This window comes from Eumetopias jubatus, unplaced genomic scaffold (assembly GCF_037043125.1).
Source record: "Eumetopias jubatus isolate StellerSeaLion01/CBP00866 unplaced genomic scaffold, mEumJub1_p1.0 scaffold_3, whole genome shotgun sequence".
Taxonomy (NCBI): domain Eukaryota; kingdom Metazoa; phylum Chordata; class Mammalia; order Carnivora; family Otariidae; genus Eumetopias; species Eumetopias jubatus.
In genome coordinates this window covers 123849038-123869650 of record NW_028274809.1, presented here as the reverse complement: position 1 = coordinate 123869650, position 20613 = coordinate 123849038, and the positions used below count along the sequence as shown (strand labels likewise).

General features: G+C 45.9%; 1 protein-coding gene across 1 annotated transcript in view; it reads right to left on the bottom strand.

Annotated features, from left to right (window-relative positions):
• LOC114211909 (cilia- and flagella-associated protein 337-like) overlaps positions 1–20613 on the bottom strand; it is a 119330-nt gene that overhangs the window by 60895 nt on the left and 37822 nt on the right. Inside the window, 2 exon segments of the mRNA XM_088021975.1 lie at positions 7155–7201; positions 13475–13520. Of these exon segments, the coding sequence (XP_087878101.1) occupies positions 7155–7201; positions 13475–13520 (93 nt within the window).

Genomic DNA, 20613 nt, shown 5'->3' with positions numbered 1-20613 from the left:
TTGGAAAAAGACTCCTCCTGTTCTAAAAGGGTTTTTGCCAAACAGAAATCAATTCCTTTCAGCTGGCAGGGAAAGCCGAATATCAAGGAACATAAAGTTACAGTGTGAACCACTGCTAATTGAATAGCATGTCAAGAAAATAAAGCATGACTGAAATTATATTTGGTCAATGGACAAGCAAGAGGCCATTTATCAAAATTCCTCATATATTCAACTTCCCAGCAACACAGCTGTCACGTGCAGTTGATGAGTACATATGCTTACAAGTAGTTACCTGAGCACACTCCTTCAGCCATCTCTTCAACAATGAAGAACTTAATGTCTTATAATTAGTTTTTATGCATTTTCCAACGCTTAACTAATTTTATTTTTTTATTTTTTTAAATTTTTTATTGTTATGTTAAGCACCAGCTTAACTAATTTTAAACTAAAAACAAAATCCCTTGAATTCAAGATCTGATGAAGAGCCAGCAACCATCCATCCATGCATCCATCATCCATGCATCTATCCATCCATCCATTTAATGTCTACTAAAGACTCAGAAATAAATTATTACCCTGTAGGAGTTCCCAGTTTAGTGAAAGAGACAGATTGTGAATAGAACATTTTGTCTCAGAGCTATAATCCCAAACATTGAAGTGTGCACGGACTGCTTTGGGATGCATGGTATGGAGACAAGAGAAAGGCTTCCTTGTGGAAAAGAGGCTTCGTGAAGGCCCAGAAGGGCACTGTAGTTGAGGCAGAGGAAGCCATCTACACAGACTCATGGGACCATGAGAGTGGAGAAGAGGATGCTTATTAAAAGCCCACCTGCTTCAGAACATGGGGGCCATTGGGAGTGTGAAAATACCAGGAAGAGATGAATTTGAATAAATAAGCAGGGCCCAAATCCTGAAGTGTTTTGTGGGCTACACTGACACATTCAGATTCTATCTGTAGGCTAAGGAAAGTCACTGAAGGATTTTCTGCAGAACAGAGACTTTACCATCTCTCACCGTCTCCTCTGCTTCCCCCTGGTCTGAGTCACCACCAACAGTAGAGCGATCATTCAGCATAGAAGTCAGAGCCTGTCTCCCACTGCTTAAAACCCTGCCATGTCTCCATCCTGCTGGAAGACCTCAAGTAACTTCCCTTAATTCTGACCTCATACCTTCCACTCCCTGCACCTATTCTGTTCCAGCCACACAGGCACGCTTGCTGTGCCACCTTAGAGCACTTCTCTGGATGTTCTGTCTGAAGGAATGTTCTTCCCCACCAATATCCTTGTGGCTCACTCCCTCACCTCCTTTGAGCAAATACCAGACTTTCAAAGAGGACTACTCTGGTTACCCTCTTTTAACCCATACTCGCGTGCACGCACACACACACACACACACACACACACACACACACGCCCTTGGCACTGATGATACCCTGTGCCTTGCTCTGTTTTTTCCTTTTTTCCACAGCACTTATTGCCTTCAAAGGTATCATATAATTTATTATGTTTATTGTTTTTCTCTTCCCACTATACTCTGGACTAGGTATCTAGTAGACGTCTTCGTTGTGTTCACTGCTGTGTCCCAAACAACTAGGATGAAGACTGGCACACAGTAGACGCTCAATAAATACTTGTCAAATGAGTGAAAGATTTTACAAAAAGATATAGAAAATGATCTGTGGGGACTTGATATTGGAGGCTGGGGAGGTCGGTGGGAAGTTTGTTTCTGTGATGGTGATGATAGGTTGGAGGCAAGAAGTGGCTGAGGGGAGAGAAAGGAGGACACAGGTGATAATTACTAAGGAGAGAGAATTTTCAGGACTTGGTGACCAATTATTTGAATGTAGAGCTGAGTGACTGGGATGACTGGTCTGGAGCGGGCATGTAGGGCTAGTGGCACCATTCACAGAGGCAGAGGAAGAGAGAAGAGATGCTAACTTTTGGTGGATGGCAAAGACGTCACTAGCTGAGTTTCAGACATGCCATCCGTAAGTTCTCTGCGGGACAGGTGAGCGGATGCTTACTGTCTCTACGTACTATGGCGTATATATATCGGTTTTACTGTCTCTCTCCCCTCTGCACAGCCCCGAAGCAAACACACAGTTTATCTTCAATTTTTATCAAAATCAAAATAACTGATGATAATAATTTAGTGTTTATCCTATAGCCAGTGGCCTTCCCCATGTTCTTATCTGAGGCTTTATTTTTTAAAAAAATAAAATTTTTAATTTTATTCATTTATTTGAGAGAGAGAACAAGCTGGGGGGAGGGACAGAGGGAGAGGCAGGCTCCCCGCTGAGCAGGGAGCCTCCCATGGGACTCATGGGATCATGACCTGAGCCGAAGGCAGACGCTTAACCGACTGAGCCACCCAGGCGCCCTTTATCTGAGGCTTTAAAAACAACCTCCGTATGAAGCACAGCTGAGTACCTTTCTCATTTCCCTATCGTCCATTTTCACCTTGACACCCAGAGGTTAATTCTCGATTTCTCTCCACCTTCAGACACCCTCTAACTTTCCCTGAAATGATCATGTCCTTAGCTAGTTGACTTGAGACAGAAGCAAATTCACTGTAATCCAGTCCTTAGGGAAACCACTAGACTTTTTTTTTTTTTTTTTTTTTTTTTAATGGCTGGCAAGGCTCTGGCTTCTCTCCAGTTCCTCAAAGCAGTAACCTCCTCTCATGATAAAATTGTACCCACTTGCTAGAAACTCAACAACTTTGTTCTTCCCTTTCTTCGTAGCTCCCAGATGGCCACCAGCTGGTCTGGGCTATTTCTTGCCTTCTAATCCCTTTATCCATCCCTCCTGGTTTTCTTTTTGATCTCTGTGTCTTGCCCCTCCTCTTTCTGACAGCCACCATACTATTATACCCCTCTTTGGAAGCACCTATTTTCTAAGAGAATTTGAGGATTTTTTGGAGCATTATTATTATTATTATTATTATTTTGCTTTTGTATTGTAAGGAAAACCAGCTGCAGGGACGTGTGGAAAGAAGAGCTATCTCCAAGGGGAGGACAACAACCTCCTGCATGAAAGGGGTCAGAGCCAACTTTGTTCCCTGACAGGGCTGTAGGGGGACCAATGCACCCAACATGACCCGGAAGCCGCACCTCGGTCTTCCAGCTGTGCTTGGCACTCTTCATGGGCACGGCCAGATGTCTGGCCCCCCTTCCTGGCTTTCTAACTGGCTGGCCAGGGTAATGGAAAAAGGCACCATTTGATCTCATTTAAGTGTTTTTCTGTTCCAATTCCCCATGACCAGAGAGTGGTGCACCCTATCCCCCAGTTGTCTGCAATATAGACCTTTTATTGATTTGCGAGATTACAGCTAGCAGATTGTCTGAACTTACAAATCAAGGAAGTGAAGCTAATGTGCCTGTGTCTTCATTTGTGTTTGTTAGGCCTGTGAGGGTCTGTGTTACATGTGTTTGGGGGAGAGTTTCCGTGAGGTCTTGGAAAAGGCCTCTGCAGGTGACGAGTCCCTGTGTGAGTCTGTCTGTGTGGGTGGTATTGCCGTTGCAAGGAGAGGGGTGGACATATTTGCATGTCTGGCTTATGTTTATCTCTGTGTGCCCACAAGGACCTGTGCAGGGTGACTGATTATGTGTGTGTGCACAGCCATGTGTGTGGCTGCGTGTGTGTGTGTGTGTATGTGCAGGACCCACATGCGTGGCTGCGTGTGCGCACAGGACCCACGTGCGTGGCTGCATGTGCGCACAGGATCTGTGTGTGGCTGCGTGTGTGTGTGTACGTGCAGGATCCGCGTGCGTGGCTGCGTGTGCACACAGGACCCGCGTGCGTGGCTGCGTATGCGCATCTGGATCTCTAAATGGTGTTTGGAAGTGACATGTCATGCCTGTGTGTGTGTCAGAGGGTAATGTGCGGTGCTCTGTAGGGGTAGCTGGGAGTGTCTGGGTGGGAGATTGTGGGGTGAAATTAGGAGATGCGTGTGGCTGAGTGTTGCAAGGGAAATCTGTGGAAGACACGTGGAGGGGTGTCTGCAAGGGCTTGGCGGGTATATTTTGAGACGTTTGTGGAGGATGCTGGGGGTGTTAGCACAAGTGTCTGTGTGGTGTCAGTGGGGTGTGTGGGGGGTTGTGGGGTGTGTGAGAGTGACTGGAGAGTGTCTATAGGGTATCTATGGGGGTGAATATGAGTATGTAGGCGTGTGTAGGGGTATTCTACTCTGGAGCATGTAAGATGTAGGGGTATTTGTGGGGCGTTTGTGAAGAGTCTGTACATTTGCCTTTTTTTTTTAAAGATTTTATTTATTTATTTGAGAGAGAGAGAATGAGAGGCAGAGAGCACGAGAGGGAAGAGGGTCAGAGGGAGAAGCAGACTCCCTGCTGAGCAGGGAGCCCGATGCGGGACTCGATCCCGGGACTCCAGGATCATGACCTGAGCCGAAGGCAGTCGCTTAACCAACTGAGCCACCCAGGCGCCCCTGTACATTTGCCTTTGGGGATATTTGTGGGGATGTCTGTGGGCAAGTTTCTGGGTGTGGGGGTGCCTACAGATCCCTGTGCCTGTCTCCATGGGTCTGTGTGTCTGGGAGATATGGTACATGAAGGCAAAACGACCTCAGAAAATTCCCTCAGACACACACCTTACCCTGCGTTAGTGCCTCGTCCCCAGAGTGTGACTGGGACAAGCCCAGTTCCCTGGCCACCGCAGGCGGCTCTCTCATTGGGAGGGCCTGGTCACCAATGGTGATTTGCCAACCCCTCTGCTGCACAGTGCTGTCCTCTGAGGGCACAACGTGACTTGGGCTTCCCTCTCTCCTGAGGGGAGTGGCGACGAGTTCCTGCTCTCACCTATGGGGTGTGCAGAGCTGTGCGTTCCTCACTCCATTCCCAGGGCACCCCCCCAACGGACCGGGGGAGGCCTCAGCTGGTAACAGCACAAACTCGTCATCTCCAGGACTAACTGGACAGACAGAAGAGAGACCATGTCCAGCATCCTTCCTTTCAGCCAGCTTCCAAAAATGACGTAAAAGTGCAAGAGACACTTGAATTTCAATCCGCTTTTCTCCAAAGGGAGAAAACGAGATGTCCTACAGAGATTGTGCTTTTCACTTTATCCAGTCAGCTTCAAATTCACCAATGATACGTCCATTCAGAGGAATCCCGCGTCTCCTTATCAAGAGGCCATTGTTGGTAAAGTGGTATTTGTGTTTAATGTGTGTCGTGTTGGTGTTCAGTATTAACAATTAAGTCCTTTCAGTATCTCCATGATGCGGCTTGTATTTGCTCCCAGGTTTGCAAATGGGGAAAGCAAAGCAGAAGGAGGTCACAGTCCTGCCTGAGCCCCTGCGTGGCCCGGATTCCAGAGATGTGCTGCTAACGTAGGACTTACCAGGTCCTCCTGTGGTCACTCCGGCTACAGAGGGGAACATTGCGGGAGTGAACCCAGAGGACCCAAGCAAAAGCCAAAACTCGCAGGGAGGCAGGTGAATGGGCTTATTTACACAGAGGTCCTGAGTGGTACACCATGCTTATAATGAGGGGTGTTAAATGTCCTTTAAGTAGAGCTCAGAGTTGCCACCACAGAGTGATTTTAGCCAGCTAATTCTTTTGTCTGAAGAAAGGTATTTTATTAATGTCAAAGCCAAAAGTCAGGGGTGTTCAGTCCTGACATACCCCTTCCTATTCACTTTTGATAAAACTTCTCCAGTTTCCAAGAAACACCCCAGGTGGCCATTCCTTCCCCTCTCGGTCTGGCTGACACAACGAGGGCTTTGTTGGCCCCTTGGCAGGTGCTGAGACACCACCTGAGCCCCATTCCCAGGACACCCTCGTTGCTGCCTCTCAGTCAGATGAACCTGGTGACTAATCTTCCTTGTCCTCCTTCTGGATACACCTGAATTACCTCACTCGAATCGCAAAACCCTTTGGGGAGGAAAGAAGGGGAGGGTGTTGCTGTTTTCAGGTCATGAGTGGGGACACGGGAGCAGACGTAAGGACCTGGAGACAGCCACCGGGAAACACACTGACAGGGACCAGAGCTGCGGGCCGGCATCGCCTATTACCTCAGCGTCCTTTCCCAGCAATCATGTCTGGAGGACAGGTGCTGCCCTCTCTAACAGCATCCGTTCTATTGAAAGATGAGGCATCGCTCTAAAGCCTCCCAACTAGGTGGTGAGTGAGAAAGCCCCAGGGGTGGTGCAGACAGTGAGACTTACAGAAGGAGGGCTGTGTGCTGTGATCGGGCAGACTCTGGAAGGCAGAGGATAGGAGATGGGTTCAGCAGGCTGGGCAGGGCAAAGAGGAATGTAAAGAAGGGGCAAAAGGGAGAGGTGACAGGGAGAAAGAATTCCCCTGGTGTGTGTGGGGGAGTCCATGCCACCAACAGACATATCATAGGAGACATATGGTGTGTTGGGTTTTTGGTACCTTAGTTTCAGGCTTTGTGGCAAAGCCTGGCTAGTCATTCACCATACACACTTCCATCCTGGTGACTGTTCACCTGTCCCAGCTTCCACTGCAATTAAGGTGACCATGTGACTGACTTCCAGAATATGGGCAGAAGCGATCCAAGCACTTCCAGGCATGGTCCCCAAATCCGCCTGTATGACCCCTCACTCAGCTTTCTTCCTTTATCTGCTGCCTGGATGCAGAGGGTCCAAGGCCTTAGGGGAGCCTGGTCCTTGAATCACCACATAGAGGCCACGCACCAAATGCATGCCGTGAACTGTTACGTGAGCAGGAAATAAATTTCTATTGTGAGAAGCCACTAAATTCGGGGGGCTGTCTGTTGCAGCAGCTTGCCTACGCAGTGCAGACTGATTGTGTTTCATCTGATTCTCTGAATGTTTTATGTTCAGTTGAACTGTTCATCCTGGCTTTGTGACTAGTTTGGGTTTCACCGCTCTCTACCCTGAACCAAGCAGAATGACTGCACATACCCTCAGGAAACATCTCTTGAGTGAATGAATAAATGTACCAACCCATGATTGCAGCAGGGAAATTGAGTATATCCGGGGGCGGGAAAGTAAAGACACAATCTAAGAAAGGAAAAGGGAAGGCTAACCCAAACCCTAAGCTATGTTAAGAACATTTTCTCCGTTTATTATTTTACCCCCTGTCAATAGTTACATAAAGAGGCTATGTCCTTGCTTAAAAATGTATTATTCCCCTTCTTTCGAAATTAGATTTAAACTTCAATATTTACCTTAATAGTTCACCTACAGAAGCCAAAGACAGAATGTTCATGCATCCCTGCAACACAGTTTAAAAAAGAAAAGAAAAATAAATTCCCTTCCCAAGTAAAGAGCCAACACATTCCACTTATTTCCCATGCTCTAATAAATAGCTTGTGCTCTCTTGGCAGAATCAACATGCAATGTTTTTCCAGTTAAAAGGGAATAGTTTTCTAGGCTTCTCTATTTCTCCCTGAGCAGATGGGCTTTCATATTTAGCAAGTGGAACCGCCATAACCTTGAATGGGACATGAGCGTGGCCAGACCGCACGGTCCAAATGCCCAGACCTAGGTCACAGGGGGCGCTCCCCGTTGCGAGTGACTGCACACAGAGGACCTTGATCACTCCAGGCCATTTCTCACAGTGACCTGCACTTGGAACAGCATTAGATACAGAGGAAAACACTAGCATTATAGCAGGTATGCTTGGTAGCAAAGCGTGCCCTCTCTTGTATGAACTGCTGCGGGTTTGTGGATGGGAGCTTGCTGCAGTATTTTCTGATATCAATATGACCAAAGGATAGCTCCTCGAATAAGTAGCAGGCCCTGCACTAACTGCTTAGTATGCATCATCTCACTGAATCTTCACAATAATTCTGGGGGGTAGGCACTTTGATTCTTTCCATGATACAGACGGAGGCAGAAAGAGGTTGAACAGTGTACCCAGGTTACCAGAAGTAGAAGCCCTAGGTGGCAAAGACACTGGACTTGCTAAATTTCATGTGGTTTCTGAGCTCAGGTGAATCAGCAGTGGAACCAGCTATGGTCTTAGTTGGGGTCACAGTACGTGGCGTGCGTAAGTCTGTAATGTCATTTTTTTGCTTGGTCTCTGGATACACATCTCTAGAAATCTCTGGACTCTCACTGTGCTGTTTTTTTTAACCTTGGTATGACATACACCAAAAATTCTGTGGCATGTGTCTTATGTAGTATTTTTCCAGTGCGTAATCTATTAGTGAGAATTCCACTCGCGTCCTTGAATTCTGTCACTTTCCATGCAATTACAGTACCGTTTAGAACCTCATTTTATTTCAAGAAACCACCATATACAGTTCCCCTCTCTCCACATTTCTCCTAGTTAATGTGTTGTTTTCTCACTCCACACTCCCTCCTTAGAGCCCTGCAATCTGTCTCCCTGTTCCTCTGCTGACATTTTTCTCACCACTGGTTCCATTTCTAATAAATCGAATGGAATTCTGCCGGGCTCTCATCTTCCTCGAGTTCCCTGGATGTTCGGCTGCTAAGCAGCTCTTTCCTCTGAGACATCCCCTCTCCCTCGGCTCCTGCTAGCACCTTGTCCCTCTTGGCAACTCCTGGGCACCTGCTATGACTCTAAGCCTGCATGCCTCACAGCTGCCCTGAGCTGAATACTCCTGTATGTGTTGCTTTCTGTCCGCCAAAGGATTTAATGGCAAAGATCATTTATTGTACTACTTAGTTTCTCTTCCCTTGGGCCTAGCTAAGGGCTGATCAGATATTTAATTTAATTAACACTCACTTATTCTGGCTTCCGGCTTCCAGACTTAATGATACCGTGACCCCAATTAAGTTAAGCAGTTGATGAAGTCAGTGGTCATATCAGGATTCTTTGCCCGATAAATAACAGATCATAATCAGTACCCGGCCACGGTGACCAGTGACAACCTGACAATAAACTGCTTCGCCTCGGGAGTAACTTTTCTACCATTTCCTTCAGAAAAAAAAAAGGAAGCCGAAGTAAAAAACCAAACCAAACAAAACAAAAACCCGAGAGCTCATTGCTAGTCTGAAATCATTTTGCTTCCAAGTCTTATCAAATCATCTCAGAGGCTTTGTTGACATTATCTGCTAACGACTGTAATCCATCTTTCCAAATGGAGAGAGGCAGCAGGCGGCCAAACATCACCCTCTGTCCAGAGAGCTGAAGTCCGAGGTCAGACTGTCGTGGCAAGCACGTGGGACCAGGCCAGCTGCCTGCACAGGGGCCTCTGGTGCGTTTCTCAAGGGTATATTTACAGTGTTGGAGAGCTGGGCGCCGTGGAGCTTAATGGCATTCTTAATAAAGGCAGCTTTCATCAAGACAGAGAGCACAGGCAAGTGCCCTTGCTTTTGAGGGAAGGACAAGCCGGCACAAGACCGATGCTCCTCCTCGGTTTGGAAATCATGCGGGTCAAGTGCCTTGTCACGCATTAACAGTCTTTTTGAGTTCCTGGCAGATTGAGAGGAACAGCTTAGATAAATGAAGGGAGAGGAATCATGCGATCTGTCTTGGTGGTATAAACGCCGAGACACAGCAGCTGCATTTAAACAGAGCAATTTGCTAAATGAGTGGTTGGCTCCTTTCCAGATGGCCAATGTGGCACAGGGCTTGGATGACTCCTTCATTCAATCATGCATCTGTCTAGACTGCAACAGGAAAGGCCAGGCTGTGGCTGCTGCTACAGAGACCCACAGCCACCGAAGCTCCGAACCCCTTAGATAAAACCCGCTCAGTCTGGCCCCGGAGGCGGCTCGGCCAGAGACCCGCTGGGGAGGCCGCGGCAGCAGGGCGTGCAGGAGGATGACCAGCTCGGAACAGGGGCCGGCCCTGTGCACGTCTGCCTGCTGGACCACTTTGCCCACCTACCAGGGACACTCGGCCAGGTGATTCTCAGAGGCCGAAGCAGCTAAGCTTCAAAAGCAGAAATATGGGCTGCATTCTATGTGTTTCCTTTATGTGCGCTTTTAAAGCATTTCACACGTGTTCTGTCTTGATTCTTCCAGTTAGGTTGTAACATTCCCCAGGCAGATGAAAGAATATTCTTAGCTTTCACCCACGACCCCACTCTGCTGCCCCTTCTCTCTGCCTCTGACACTTAATTCAGCCCCAACTCGAGCACCTCTTTAGAGATGATATCTCAGAGAGGCAGGCTGGGGAGGCCAGGGGGTAGAGCCGATGATCACTCTGTTCGGGGTGCTTCGGGGTCTATGACACATGTTGATTGACCGAGGAAAACCAGGTCAGGTAAAATGAAGCCACTCCATGGGCAGCCTGCCCAACTTTAATAAAATAGGCAGTCATAGGACTTTCATTGGGCTGTAATGGGGACTTACAGGAAGGCAGATCTACTGACCTATTTCTCTCTGGTTAAGTTATCCCCCAAGCCTATTTAATTTTTATAATTGTATTGAAACTTTCCACGGTGAGAGTTGCACTGTATTCTTTAGCAGGCTAGTTGAGTTTCAGGCTAGGAATTCTGACCAGTTGGTAAACAAGCCTCCCCCGCCCCCACCCAAGCCCTCTAAGCCTCCACCACCGTGGACAGCAGTTTCTGCTTACTTCGGACTCGGGAGGAAAAGTTTAACCTGGTGAATCACCAGCAGCACTTCCTGTGTTAGTCTGAGGAAAACTACAGTCTGCTTAGGAAGAACTCTGAAGCATTTCGTTTCCTGCTATTTCTGATCTGCGCGGGGTGGAAAAATTTGAGTTCTGGTGTGTGCTGATCCGCCAAAGCTTTCTCACCAATATTTTTCTCTCTTGGAAGTTTCCTCTCATTAGGGCTCTGCCGACCCTACAGTCAGCCTGAAATAAATGCATCAAATGAACAGGGCTGTCCCATAGGGGGGTATGGCATCATCCCTCTGCCCGTGTCACCCAGATTCCACTTCTTCTGTAACCATCTGAGCCTCGTTTCTTCATCTGTACCACAAAGCACAGAAAATGATTTGTGGGATGACTGTGTCAATTCTCCTAAGGATGGTATGTAATAGCATCACTCTAGATGCATAAGTGAGAAGCTAATCCATACGCAAGGGATGACTTTGGGTGTGGCTGCCCTAGACTCTATCAGTGGAGGTCTTTACGGCAAGAGTCCAGGCTATGGAAAGGGAGTTATTCTAATATCTAGAATATTCTAGTAGTAGGTATACCAAAAGTTCAGAGCAATGAAGTCACTGAATTTGGAGATAATTACAAGTTTGTTCTAGTCCTTAAAATGAGGAAATAGCTCAGAAAGGTTATAAAAGTAGATTATTAATTTTAAGAAACTGGTCTCTCAGTATGCTGAATGTAAGTAACACTGATGAATATTATCAAATGCTCTTGAAGTGCATGATCCTGGGCTAGATGCAATCATCTAACAAAGTCCAAGGATAATCACTCATCAAGAGAGCCTTTGCGGTATGACGTTGGTGAACGAAGTTCCCCTTGCCTTTGTCAGCATATTGCAAATGTAGCTTCCCTTCTGCTGAGTGTGACTGGGTCCTCAATTCCAGGTCTTCAATGTGTGACCTCCAAGAAGCATGCAAATTGTGAAGACCTTGAAGCCTGCCAGGGGATGATTAGGTGACAAGACAAGCACAGCCAGACTTTCTGCCTTATAATGCCCTTATTTCTCTCTCAGGCACAAATGATGGCTTTGCCGGGTGGCAACATGAACTCTTTGATGCTACATTCACTGTAAGCCTTTTTCTAGCCCAAAGAAAATTTGATTTTTAAAAATAAACATCAAATGAGGACTCAAACACTGTTTGAAAATGTCGTGCCTTTTTAATATTCAAATACAGCTCCACAAAGAGTCCCCCCCACGATTGACATTTTATCTTATTAAAGTGCTGTTAAGTAAAAACTACAGACACCAGCAATAACGACTAAGGCAAGACTCTGGCAAACTCTTCCTGACATAAAATGCAACTCTGATTTGTTTAGAAGCTAAATTAAAACAACACAGGGTATTGGCTCATTCACATTTAGTCCACTAGGGGGCAGTGAATGATCGAGTTTCCAGCCGGCGGGCTTCAACGCCGGTTGGCTGCTATATATACACCTGAAGTGTGGCAGGCCTTTTATACAAAGTGAGCAGCGCCGCGGCGATGACAGGTGTAGGGAGCAGCCAGTTATTGCTACCAGCACAGGCTGTCAGAAGGGTGAAGTGAAACGAACCATTTGCATTTTTACCAATGAACCCGCATTATAATGAACAGGCAGTGTCGCCCGGATCGGCCCTGGCTTCGCCTTCCTGGCTTCTGTGGGACCGCTGCCGCAAGCACCAGGCTCGACCGCACCCAGGACTGCAGCAAGGAGACAGGCAGAGCCAGGGAGCCCGATTTACCAGGCGCCTGGGGCTGGTGACCACAGGGGCACGGCTGACCCGCGGCGGGGGTGGGGGCGGGGGTGGGGATGCTTCCCTCTTCCGTCGCATCCCGGGGCCAGCATGCATTTGAGAAATTCCAGGCCGGGAAGCTGTGCAGCATAAATCCAAGGACACCATTCGCTTCGTAGTCTGTGTGAATAGCGCCCCCTCCAGTTGAGAAGTGCGCAGGTCATTCCCTGCTCCCTCCTCGTGGGGCCTCTGGGCTCCAGGTCTCTGCACAAGTACCCATCTGCTCTTTCCTCGGCTCCTCGGGTTTGTTTGTTTGTTTGTTTGTTTGTTTTTAATCTGCATTAAAAGGCTTTAGGGGAAGTAGAGTAAGGCAACACCTGAGCAAAATTAGAAATTAGGACCTATTGGATTTCAGTGTCTGCGATGGTTCCATCTTCCTTCTTCCTCTATCCAGCTTTCTCTATTCCACTGTGGAGCTAGCGCCCTCCTGGTGGCCTGTTTTTGCCCTGTGCTAAAACTTTCTTCAGGCAGATCCTAGGATACCAGACCATTCCACTTTGGTTGTGTTTACAGCACTCTGTCTCCCCTCCCACTGGAATCTGTATTTAAGCCTTATTTGTAACTGGGAAACAGAGTACAGAGAAGGGAATCCTCCCTTCTGGCCCTGATTTGCAAGAGCCTCCCCTGTCTAATGGGAGACAAACCAGATGTGCCATTTCCCCCGTGATCCGATGTCAGTGCTTTCAGACTGAATTTCTTCGTTCTGGCCCTGTTTCTTCACACATTGACCTAGAACATCCCTTCTGTTTTATTTCGAAGCCAGTAAAGCATAGTGGTTAAATGCACAGACCTGCATCAAACTGCTTGGGTTACAGTCCCAGTCTGTTACCTCCCAGTAGCATGTACACTTAAAAAGGGCATGACTGCTCCATGCCTCAGTTTCCCCATTCTCACAAATGGCAGTCGTAACATCACCTTGTGTTTGTTTGAATTGGATGGATCAAATGGAAAGCACTAAGCACAACACCAGGCATGTGAACAAGCACTTCATACATGTTACCTCTTAGTATTTTATTTTATTTGACATAATGTATTTCTTCTTTGTCTCCGCTTTAAGACACAGATGCTCTCACCCTCCTTTTCTCCCCCTTGCTTCTCCCTGAAAGAATGGCAGATGGTCTTCTGGCCCCTGAATAAATGCCTACCGCTCTCCTTCCACCCTCCACACCTACCTGATCATCGCCGTAGAGAATCAGGCACTTGTCAGGATCCTCGTAACTAAAACAAAGAACATGAAGAGAAAACATCTTCAGACGTCAAGAACAAGCTCGAGGAAGTGGGGGGGGGGCTGGGGAGAATCTGACAAATGTCCTTTATGTCATGCCCGTGTTCTATTTGTAGAACTGTCTTGGAAATAAGCACTTGTTTACTTCGCCCAGATCAGAAGTGATTTCAGATTCTCTTCATTTAATTGTCTACTTCCCCTGTGCAGCTTCGTAATTAAAATAAGAAACTTATTTATAAAGCCAGTGCCAGAGCTGAGAGATAACTGTAAGGAGGAGCTCCTCTGTGAAGTTGGTTCTAAACCATGTTGGCTAGCTTGGAAGGAGTGGCAGGCACATCCCGCGTGGCAGGGATTCCTCCTGTCAGGTGGGAGTTGGGGAAAGTATGGAGGGACCACTGGCTCCCCAACCCAAGTGTGTAAGATGAAGAGTGAGGACATTCCTTTTACAGAGCAGCCAGATTTTTATGGGGAAATGCGGCAACTTCCTGCTTTGAGTAAATGGCTCGTTCCAAGGGTTTGGGTGACACTGGCTGGTACCAGGACTGGCAAAGAGAAATGACTGCCCCATGGAGGGAGGCTTGAGCTTGGGTGGTGTTGGGAGGAGGGGCAGGGGAAGGCTGGGAGGAGGGATGAAGAGACTGAGCAGGATTAGATGGTGAGGAGAATGGGCAACAAAGCAGCAAGACCCCCAGGGTACACTTTCCCCCTGCGACGAATCTTCAGTATCATCTGCAAAAATCACAAAATGCTTGGTACAGTTGGATTTCCCGTTAAAACCAGTGAAGTGGCTATGTGGATGCAGGAAGTGGACACCCACCGATATCTGGGAAGCATCAACATTACAACTGCTAGGCTTGTTTGACATTATGTGGCCACATTAAATCTGGCAAATGATTCGTCCATTTATATTGGATTTATTTATTGTTCTTTTATTTCCAAAGACAAGAAGGGACCTACTAGAGACATTTCTTTTTTTGTGTCAGTACCAGAAATCCGTGTGTCTCTTAAACACCTTAATTGTTTTCTTATAGACAATATGAAGCTGCTAATGGATGTTGTTTCCCTCTTTTTTCTGGCTTCTAGGAAGTCCAAAAAGAAATGTGTTATTCATTTCTAAAAATTGTTTAGGGTATTGTAGAATATATTTTGCTCATTGACTTTATCTTTCTATATATGTGTTTTGTCTTCACCCCCATTCATATATGTGCATGTGCATTATCTTTTATCCTATTCTACACTCATTGCTGTAAGTGTTCCCAAATCCTTTTTCAGACAATGTGGTTTTTAATAAACAAAAACACCAATAAATGCATTTTTGTCTCCCCTGAAGTTTTTATACTTTAATCTGTAGTAAAAGAAATGTTCTTCGAGTTCTGTTGTCAAGACGGTTAATCTTTTCTTGACTTTTATCTCTAGAGTTCTGCTTTTGCAAAAGACTTTTTTTTAAAAGATTTTATTTGTAAGTAATTTCTATACCCAACATGGGGCTCAAACTCATGACCCCAAGATCAAGAGTCACATGCTCTTCCTACTGAGTCAGCCAGGCACCCCACAATAGATTTTTTTAACCCTAATTATTGTTAAGATGTTCTCTTATATTTTCTTCGATCTTTATCTGGAATTTATTTTTATATATATTGTGATATAAGGACTTAATTTTTCCCCTAAATAAATAGCCAATAGTTTTCTGTTAAACTATTCTCCCACTAATTTGAAATGCTTGTTTTTCAAATACTATTTCCCACATAAACATAGGTCTAACACCAATCCATTTGTCTCTTCTTCGCACCAGTATCTTAATCTCTTTCATTTACTGTAACTTAATAGCATACTTTGATATCTGGTAGCACGTCATTACCCTTTTCAACATTTCTTGGCCATTTTCACATAGTTACTCTTCCAGATGAACTTTAGAATCAACCTGTTGAGGTCCAAAACAATCTCATAGAGATTTTGATTGGAATTCCTTTGAATTTGACATTTAATTTGGAGCAAGGTGACATCTTCACAATACTGAATTTTCTCATCCAAGAACCTAGTCACTTCCCATTTATTTGGGCTTTCTTTCATGTTTTTAGAAAGGTTATCTAAACATTTCTATCTAAACATTTCTTGTTAAGGTTATTTCTGGAAATATTCAATTATGTACCAGTCAATTTCTTCCTCGGAGAAGAAATGAGAAAGGTAGTATGGAGTCAAGTTCCCCATGGCCAAGGTATTCTTATTATGCAGCCATATTCACCTGTAAAGACATGACATACCTTTTCCCGGCAAAGACCAGTTCAGTCCACATACAATGTTGAGAATACTGGCTAAGAACAGTTGGCCAGCAAAGTAAATTACAAAAAGAAAAAAAAAAAAGTTCGTACAGGTCCCTCAAGAAGACGAAGATCTAAGTCTCTCTGCTAAGCTATCAAAAAGATCCATTTTGGGGCACCTGGATGGCACAGTTAAGCATCCAACTCTTGGTTTCAGCTCAGGTCATCATTTCAGAGATTGAGCCCCATGTCGGGCTCCACATTCAGTGCAGAGTCAGCTGGAGATTCTCTCTCCCTCTTCCTCTGTCCCTCCCCCTGCTCTCTCTCTCTCAAATAAATAAATAAATCTAAAAAAAAAAAAAAAAAAGACCTGTTTGGACCAAAAAAAAAATTTCTCTCTCCCTCATATTTATATAAAAGATTTAAAATATAGAATTTAGTTCCTTGCACATTGTCACTCTCCCGAACACTACTCTTTTCATAATTCTTGGGATTTAATATCAATCATAAATAATCCATCCAGTCTACCGGTTTCTCATTTCCTTACAACGGTTTTGTCTTCTACCATACTGCAGCCACTCACTGCCACAGTCACAACCTTGATTTCGTCATTAGTAATAACTGCAACCTTCAGCTGAGAACCTCAATCTCAAACATTCTGCTTCCCATCTTTCCACCTTATTCACACTGTACTACAGATTTAACTCCAGGACTTTCCATCCGTTGATCCGAACACATTTTCACCGTTCATGACCCTTTTGTGCCTCACTTTCCTTCCTATGTGGCTTAGATTCCACGGTCAGTTATAACCACTTCCTCATGCATGCCCTCAACTTTCTCTTTTGTTGTTGTTCTTTCTTGGCACAAGCATACCCCTGATTCTTTTTGATTTTCCATCTACCCCATGCATGAAAATGTGGCTGGAGACAAACCACACAACTGTGCTGAGTGGTCTGACTTCAACTTCATGACCACAAACCACAAGTAAGTTCTCAGTGCTTCCTGGCAGCCATCCCTCATCTCCCACTCTCCAACACCATTTCCACTTCCTCCTTTGTCTGAAAATCTCCGACAACTCCCAATTCTCATTCTCAGATCAAGATCTTGCTTTCTAAGTCACTGAGAAAATGGAAACTCTCTATAGAGGCCCTCAACCGAATCCCACCAGATCCCCCTGCTTTACCAATGTTCTGGATCATTCCCATCAGCACACAAACATGCTCTTATTTCTCTCATTGGGGAAAAATTTTTTAAATTGTCTTGATCGCTTTGCCCCTCCATTTATAACCCCCATTTTCTCCTTTACAGAAGAGTTGCTTGAGACAAGGGTTCATGCTGCTGCCTCCGTTTCCCTTCCTGTTCCCACGTGAAGGCAGTCCCATCAGGCTTTTGCCCCACCTCGCACAAGACTGCAGTGGCCTCCAGCGGAAATTCTGGGTCCTCATCTTTCCAGCGGCTGCACGTGACACTGGTCACCCCGGGTCTGAGTACCCCGAACTCACTACCTACTTGTGTGCCAGCAGCAAGCACGCCCATCAGCCTCAGGGCTTTACCTCTTTATGCTAATGACCTAAGTCCACACAACACACACACATGCAACCTCCCTGAATTTCTGATGCCCTTACCTGGTCTGTTTTCTTCATAACACTTACCACTTTCTAGCATCCTACGTAATCATATATTGACTGTTTATTGTCTAAAAGCCAGGCTCTGCTAGAGCAAGGGTTCTTGCCTGTTTTAGTCATTAACATATCCCAACTGCCCAGAACAGTGTTAGGCCCAAAATGAGCGACACTGATCTTTGTTGTTGATGCATTCATACACTTCCAGGATGACCACACAATCTCCTTGCACACACCAGATGAGTCCCACTGCACAGCCTCGCCTGGAAAATTTTGTGGCTCACTGTTGTGCTCCCTTCAAGTCCTCGCCCCACTGGTTCCTGGCGAGCTTTGCCCTACCGCTGCCCCATGTTTTAGTCCCCTCTGTGCTACATTTGCTCTCTTTCATCCTTATTCCCTAACATACTACCCATTGATTTTGTATATTGCCTGTGTCTTCCACTAGGATGGAAGTTCGCTGAGAACGTAGCTTGTATCTGCCTCTTTCACTGTCCTGGCACCCCGAACAGTGCCTTGCATCGATCTGTGGAAGTACTAACTTAGAATGCATCCTTTATAGAGTTCTCTGGGATCCATGTCCATACTCATCACTGTGAGTGTGGACTGAAGACAGTTCCCACTACCTGGATGCACTGTTTCTAGCTTGCATGCTGCATCCAGATTCCTCAGGGTGGCCCTCATCCACCCTTGGCTGCTTGGCCTCCAAGCCCCATGCCGTGACCAGCCCCAGACAATACCACAGCTTCCCTTTTCAGTTCCAGTGCTCCCATTATGTGTGACCTCTTTGATTTCTGAGCCTCAGCCAAACTCAGGGACCACCTTGCCACTCTGGGCTTTGTCTTCTTCAGTAGATTCTAAACAATAGCCAGTTGAATGAATGTTGGTGTTGAGGACAGTGTCTGTCATAGTTTAAGTACTCCCCCAAACCCATTCATTCCTTCATTCTTCAAATATAAATATATATTAAATATATACCATATGCCCAGCACTGTTCTAGGCCAATGGGATGTAATAGATAAAGTTCTTGTCATCATGGTGCTTGTATTCTAATCAGGAGGCAGATAACAAATAAATAACCAAATAAATACATCGTATGTCAGGTGATGACAATTGCTCTGAAGGGCAATAAGGAATTCTGGGTCTGGGGGTGGGGTGGTATGGAGAGTGTGTTTTCATGTAGGGTGGTCAGAGAGGCCTCTCTGAGTGGGTGACACTGGATTGAGCCACATGGATTTCAGGAGGGAAGAATGCTTCAGGAGGAGATAATGAGGAAGGCCCTGAGGCACAAGTGTTTGGGCTTGTCAAAGAACAACCAGGAGTCCAGTGGTCTGGAGCAGGTGAGCAAGCGGGAGCGTCAGAGTAGGGATGGAATGGTGTGGAGGAAGCAGGAAAGGGAGGATTTCTCCCACAGCCGAAAGAGAGCCTCCATAGGCTGGGGAAAGAGTAGGAAAAGGAGAAGAACCATGAGGCAGGGGAGGAAGAGGAGAGTTGAGGGTTCCATAGTGGGTACTCATGCCCCACTTCCCAGAAGGGCTGCCAGGGAGAGTAGCGGTTCCCCATGAGAGAAGTGGTCTTGGGCGGCCTCCTGCAGGGTCTTGCATCCAAGACAACCAACCACAGGGCCTGAGGGGCCTTGAGGGCACTTCCCACCGATGGGCCCCCCAACTGTGCCACGATGTCAGTGTGGGAAACCCTGAAGTGACTGATATTATGGTGGGTGGTAGGAAGTCAAAATAGAACTGAACTCAAGTTTTGGAAAATAAAATAAGTGATGTTTCTTGCACACCCAAAGCTACGGACTGAGATTCACACATGCTACGTTATTCCAAGTACATCAAAATAAGGGGAAACATACTGTGGGTGCATCCCCGGCTTATCTTTCACAATCTTTGCTCCTGGATATCGGCCTATTTTTCTTACATCAAGACTGTTGAAAAAAATGGGAAGAGTTGCCTTGAGTGGAGATCTCTGCTCTGCTGTTGCTCACCCTGAAGGGAGCCTCTGAGCCTGCCTCGTGGCATGAAATCGCTGACTTCTCTAAGAGAGATAGACTCTGGCGGTATTTCTGCCAAAAAAATCCCAGAAACACATCCATCCTGAGTATCAGAGCCCAGAAATTATTCATATCACTCTGCAGCTCTGGCAAGAGACCAGATTCCTGGAATTCAAGGCATCTGAAGCATTTCATTGTTGCAGTAACAGCAACAGACATGGGCGATAACAATCTAGAAAGATGGAGTTTTCCAAAGAGAGTAACTTTGATTTCTTTTTAAGATGCAAAAAGGTCCGATTTAAGACTGATAATTTCCTTCCTTCTTCAGAAATTTCTCTGGCTAATCGCTGGGTATCCGAGTCTCCATAAAGGAAGCAAAGGTTCTCATCTCTTTTGGGAGTTAGAAGTGACAGAGAAGAGTTTTATCGAACTAGCTGCAGCTGAGAGATTCATGAGAGCATTTTGTCACATCTACTAACCTGCAGCTTTCATATGGTGCTTAGGACAGGGCCCCAGACCCAGGGCAAGCTCAGCATATGCCCCTGGAAAAAACAGGGGAGCCAGGAAATTGGAAGTACCCCGCATTTTTGGGATTGGCTCCAGATTTCTGTTCTTTGAACTTTTCTAAATTGCAAAGTATTATGGTAAGTGAGTCTATTTCTGACAAGTCTTGGTATTCTAAATCCTAATGATCTTACCAACTCCATATATTTTTCTGTCTGGAGTACAGTAGGATAAAGCATAGAACAAATCTGGTTTTCCCCCTTAGAATGGAGAGAATCATTGACTCCCAGTTATGAAAGGTGATCTGGGAGATTGATACTGGTGACAACTGTTCACAAGGGGCCAACTAGTGCCTTCCTTTAGGTGGCAAAATGTGTCTCTAGTTATGATGTTGGATTCTTCTCCTCTAGACATCAGCCTTCCAGAAATACAGTGAATGGATGAGCAGTGCTCCCAATTCATAACCCTGCTAAGAAAAGAATGCAGGTCATTTTTACTTAGCACATACTTGACCTGAAGCAAATTGATTATGTTAAAGCCCTGAAGGGTAGCTGGGATTCTGTCACTTCTGTGAGAAGGTTCATCTGGGGCATCATGGAGATTGCTGTTACGGGACGAACCCTATCTTGAGAGCACCAGCCAGAGTCTTAATGTCATTTTGGAAGAGAACCTGAAAACAATAGTGATGTTCATCACTTTTGTGCCTTGA